At 41.2% G+C, this 6,000-nt stretch overlaps 1 protein-coding gene across 1 annotated transcript in view; it reads left to right on the forward strand.

Annotated features, from left to right (window-relative positions):
• The window catches only part of LOC131229383 (SUMO-conjugating enzyme SCE1), a 43,270-nt gene extending 38,516 nt beyond the window's left edge, over positions 1-4,754 (forward strand). Inside the window, exon 5 of the mRNA XM_058225325.1 lies at positions 4,396-4,754. Within this exon, the coding sequence (XP_058081308.1) occupies positions 4,396-4,458 (63 nt within the window). The 3' untranslated portion in view covers positions 4,459-4,754. The remainder of the gene's footprint in view (positions 1-4,395) is intronic.
• The last annotated feature ends 1,246 nt before the right edge of the window (positions 4,755-6,000 follow it).

Raw genomic sequence — 6,000 nt, forward strand, 5'->3', positions numbered from 1 at the left:
TCCTCCCTCCGACATTGAGTCTCACATACAAGGAATGTGACTAGGACACTTTTCAACATCTGTGAAGCTGTAGAGTGTAATTCGAACCACATTCATAGGATTAAACATGCTAGGGTCAATGTGACCTGATGGTCATCCCTTTATGCACAATAAAGGGAAGACCCATCAAAACCATCAGATCGTGCCTCCCACTACATAATCTAAATCGTTGGATGGGAAGATCACATCACCAGTAGGCTACACATCAAGTTTCGGCCCAATCCGATCTCAAACAAATAAGATCCATCCAATACAAGATCAATGATCCAGATTTAATCCGAGACAGATCCAAATCTCCAAGTTTAGATCCACTTCGTCCATAATCTTCATCATGTTGAGTTAGGTTCCACGTGAAATTTGAGGTCGATCGGATCTATATGGCCCGAACAAGTTCTCATACAGTCATACATCACAACATTCGAATTGTGTAGTATCCATCCAAAACATCAATTGGGCGTCCACACATCATGGCGTCTAGTGCTGGATCATCCATCCATCAATCACATAGCTTTGGCCAAGCCTGTAACGACATGATCAATGAAAATCCAACTTTCAATGGTCAAGATCGCATGAGCTAGTAGAGACAGTGTAGTGTGTGTGTGAGTGATCCAGGGTTTAATTCCTAGTAGTGTTATCTTTAAAAAAAAAAGAAAAAGAAGATCGTGTGATTGTGAGGGTACACCCACCAAGTGGAGACCATTGCCACAAAGGACACGTGATGGGCCGAGCTCCGCCCCGAAAAATCAGAATTTTAAATAGGGCCGGGCCGTTGTCCGTACCAAGAATGACGCAGGGGAGGACGTGAGGTTGAGCACCGTCTTCCTCAAGAGGATAACTATTCCGAATCCACGGAACTTCTCTGGACTCCTCACAGAGACTTCTCGAATCCACGAGGAAAGAAAGCAGAAAATAGAAATAAATTCTAACAAATTCGAAATTGATTAATCAATAATTGATAATCCTCTAATGCGTCTCTTTACACCATTAATAAAGAAAAAATAAACTAAAATTCGTAATTACCAAAAATAACAAAATTTTAACTCTAATCAAAATCCTAATTCTAAAAAAACTCTTCTAAGGCCTAATTTCTAAAAATAAAAATTGCAAATAAACTCTCCAGAAGAGTCCTAGTATAACTAAAAGTTACTTCTAAAAGGAAAGAAAATCTAAATCTCTAAAAATATTTTAAAAATTGAAATTACTAAAAATAGTAAAAATTTTCTAAAAATTCGTTTTTGAGCTGAAAGCGCGTGTTTTCTGACGAAATGGACAGATGTGACTCACTTTGTGGGTCGGTTCACCTCGGATGGCCCATTTCAGTAAAGATTGATAGGTTGTGCGCCCCGTAACAATACCCGGATCAAAAGTTATGGTCAATTCACGGTCCATCTTCTTTTGGCTCAACCATGCTAGGAATGTGTCTGTGACAGGTTCTACATCCGTTGACAGCCCTAATGCTACCACCCACCAATCATGGGTGGGCCCACATGCCTCACCATGCATGGATGTTCAATCTAAGCCCATCACAAGGGGACCAATACATCACCTCACATGATAAACGATCAAAATTGCCCATTGACAAAATGACTATTTAATTTATTAAATTTTCAAATTTGAAAATTTTCACAAATATCCCAAAATTCCAGATATTAAGCTATTTTAAAGGAACACAGATTTTTGAAAATTTCCAAATTGGAAGATTACTTGACCATGAAGCACCATAAGAGAGAAGAGGAGTGAAGAAAAAGGAAATTAAAGAGAGATAAGGTCGCCACCCCCCTTCCACTTGCTATTTTGGTATGGACCCAACCCACATGGGAAGAGACATTAATTACTGATATCATCATGGGTCCAACGTGGCCCACATTCTCTTCGATCTGCGAACACCATTGTGATCTGTTCTCGGAGCTCAATCTGATGAACCCATGTTCACATTCTTCTGTCGATATTTGCCCATGGGTCTTTTTTAAGGCTTGGGATTTCATGGCTAGATTTATATGATTACATCATGATTCTGGCTAATCCAGGCTATTTAGGATGTTAAACATGATTAGATCTTACTAAAAGAAACAAAAATTTCAAAGATACATTTTGAGAACGGCTTTAGAACATCCCATCTTTCATATACCGCATAAAATATGGAATTTTAAATCAATAATAAATCTACAATGGAGGGATTTGGACGGTTGGGTGCATGGATTAGGCAGGAATATGGATCCTTCACAGCGGGGTACGCAGATGTTCCATAGGGTGGTGGAGCATCATATGGTGTTCATCCTCCTGTAAACCAAACTCCTTATGAGATCTTATCTTAGAAAAAGGAGGAGAGAGCCTTGGACGTCCATGCCTTCCCCATGGTATATGTCTTAACTAGAAATTGAGAGAGATGGACCTTTGATCATAGGTATGTGCATGTGAGAAGCGGATTCACGGGCTTACTTCATAGTAGGGTGCAATGAAGTCCGTACGGTGGTAGCGCATAATTTTGAATGCACCCTTGAGACCCTAACCCCTCATCTATTTAAGGATTCTATTGCAGAGGAGATGAGGTTTGATGTTCCCCTCCCCCTTGGATGTCCCTACCTAGAGAAGAGAGAACATATGAGAGAAATCCTTCTCCCTTTTCATTCATCCCTTATCTAGCATTCTCTATGTGGTCCACCTTTGTGGGCGATTATTGTGTTTCCTTGGTCCCTATTAGAGGAAATACATTATCTCTTGGGTGATCCCTTCATTTGCAATAGATCGGGGAGGGACCTCCTGGTTGGAGGATCTACAACAAGTCTGCATTGTGGAAATTGTCTATGCGTTTAAACACCATCCAAGTATGAAACGAACCAGGCATGAGGTTGTTTTTGGTTTTTGAAATATAATGTTGTTGCTTTCGGGTGTTCGTGGGTGGAATCTTTTGAAAAACTTAAAAACCATATGTTTTTGTTGTGTTTAGTAGCAAAGGACCCAAAACCCATGATTCTACTGCATTTTTATATAAAAGGTTTTGCCGACTTCGTCCGCTTCATTTGTAAAACTAGGAGCAAGCCATGGTGCAAAAATCATGCCATCAGGGTGATCCCAAGCTTCCGATCAATAGTATGAAAATGGACAAGCAAGGTTGACTTGTAGAAACAAATAGGTCCAATCATCATCTTGAAACATCTACTAGATGGATCCCACTTCGTATTGCTTGTGATTCTAAAGTAGCACTTTGGTTTGATGATTCTAACCATGTGATATATGGCTTGTAAGTACACGAAAGTTGTAACAAATTGGCCCCGTTCAAAGGGTTAGAATCATCTGATTGGTGTGACATTTGCACCATGGCTTTCTCCCATTGGTACTACTAAATGAGGCATCCGGTAGCACTTTGGTTTGATGATTCTAACCATGTGATATATGGCTTGTAAGCAACGGAAAGTTGTAACAAATTGGTCCCATTCAAAGGGTTAGGATCATCCAAACGGCGTGGTATTTGCACCATGGCTTCCTCCCATTGGTACTAAATAAGGCATCTAGATTGATGATTGGGCGTACCCAAGGTATTCAATAACTGTACGACCATCGTCCATCGTAGTTACAATATGGGCCGTAATGGCCATTATGCCTTTGTTTTTGTGTGTGATCCTAAGATTCTGATCAATAGTATGAAAATGGACAGTCAAGATTGACCGGAGGAATGGAATAGGTCCAATCATCATCTGGAAGCATGTACCAAGATAGATCCCACTGTATTTCTTATGATTCTGAAGTAATACTTGTTTTTTGAGAATTAATGATAATTTATTAAAAAATGACAACACAAGAACCCAACTTGAAGAAATTAAATCCACAGGGATTTTCAAGATAGACTTCCAATTCAAAATAGTAACACTTTGATTTGATGATTTTAACCATGTGATATATGGCTCGTAAGCATCGGACGGTTCTAACAAATTGGCCCCATTCATAGGTTTAGGATCATCGGATTGGTGTGATTCTTGCACCATGCCCAACTCCTATGAATGAATAAATGGTTAGGATTGACAATAGGTTACCATGTTTGCCATTGAAAAGGTTTGTGGACATTGCTAACCTTTCCATGAAGGTGGGGAAGTTAGCAAAACCCTATATATGTCCACCTATTTGTAGGCTACTGATCAAATACTTGGAATCTTCCAATCTGAGAGGGGCATACCCCCGGTCGTCTTGGTAAATGAAACTTGAGCTGGACATGTAAGCTGCTCCATCACACTGTTCATTTTCTGAGGCTCGAGACCATATAACTTATTTTTACACCTACATCGCTTCTATTTCACCTTGTGTATTGTATATTCTTCTTGGCTTCATGGTCTAATGTGATTGATTGGTTTGAACTCACAGGAACCAGTGGAGTATAAAAGAAGGGTCCGGCAGCAGGCCAAACAATACCCACCTCTTGTCTAATCTTGGAACCTCCCTTGAATGCTGGGACATTCATTACTCTCTACATATGCTGACTGCAGAGTAAATATTGTTTTGTCAGATTGGCCTAACTCTTATCGTCCAATCGGCGTTCTTCATAGTTGTTGGACGCTGGTGCTTGCATACGGGTTCTTGTGTTTGCGTGGTCTGACTCTTATTGACGGATATGATTCAAGCATTTCTTGTCTGTCTGTGTATTGATGATTTGTCTCTTTCGACAAGATGTTATCACAGGCTTGTATCCTTATGGTTGGTGTGTTTCATTTGCTTTGCGCTGATATGTGCCTCCGGTTTGTAGTGCATCTTTTTGGCAAACTGGATTCTCTCCAGGCACGAAAGTGGCGTCCAAAAGAGGCCTCATCGAATGAAACCTAAAGAGGAAATCAGGAATACCGGTTGTGCATGCATGACAGCAGTGTTATCCCTGGACTCGGATCAGGGAATATTGCATGTGTTTGGTTATAGAGATGCCTGGAAGTATTCCCAGTATTTGCGGCCAGCCTGTACAAGATCTGGACTGTTCTCACATGTTGGGCCTACTTTGAATGGATGGTTCCCCAAAAATGCATTGTGGGATGATAATCCTAGACAGCCTGCTTAGTGAATGACTTGGCAGTGGTTGACTGCCGATTGGTGGTTGGAATTTTTATTTTTTTATTTTTTAAAATTCTTTCTTTCCAACCTGTTCTCTACCAATCCTGCAATTTCTGCTACATCGGCAGTTTCCTTTTTTCAGCCATGAATGGTGGCTCGTTTATGTTCCTGGCCACTCTTCTTGAGTTGCACGATCTGCTGGCTCATGCTGGATTAGATAACCTACCTCCCCTAGCCTCCGCAATCTCGAACTGGCTTTCATGCAGATGACTTCTCCACTGTCTATAATTCCAGATACAGCTGCTGCTTGTGCTGTCTCTCTGCTATATCTTTGCAGCATGCGAATGTGAGCCCACTTTAGTGAGAGGCCAATATGCTGTTTAAGCGAAGTGCTTATCTTTCTGTTGGATTTGTGATGACAAGGGATGTTGTTTTGGCAATGGGCTGGGATTGAATGTTCAGGGTCATCCTAGTCCCAAGGTGTAACCATGGGCTTGTGCCGGTGCCTGAAATGGGCTAACTTTTCTAGGTTTAAGTCTTTACTAACCCACCCCCACCCCCATCCCGCCCCTCCCCCCCCCCCCCCCCAAATGTTTATGCAATGTATGCATGTACCTATGTGTTCAGCTGGGCTGGGTCTTGTTAATATCTGGCCTTGTAGTGCCTTGGCCAAGGTTTCACTTCATCTCACTAGATGTGCTTTTGCATCTAAGATACCCCCAAGCACTAGCCGAGTATCTTCTTTGGATAGCAGCAAGGTTTTAAATTAGTGTATCAGGTATCGTATTGTTCATCAACGATAATTACCTTGATATTGGTACGTATCCAGTGACATGTGCAGGTTTTGGACTATTTTTAAACGTTGGAAACTAGGCCTTGTACAACCACGCGTTGAGTTGAAATGTGTGGCAAGTAGGGATTCAGCTTGTG

Source organism: Magnolia sinica, chromosome 16 (genome assembly GCF_029962835.1).
Source record: "Magnolia sinica isolate HGM2019 chromosome 16, MsV1, whole genome shotgun sequence".
In the NCBI taxonomy this organism is placed as follows: domain Eukaryota; kingdom Viridiplantae; phylum Streptophyta; class Magnoliopsida; order Magnoliales; family Magnoliaceae; genus Magnolia; species Magnolia sinica.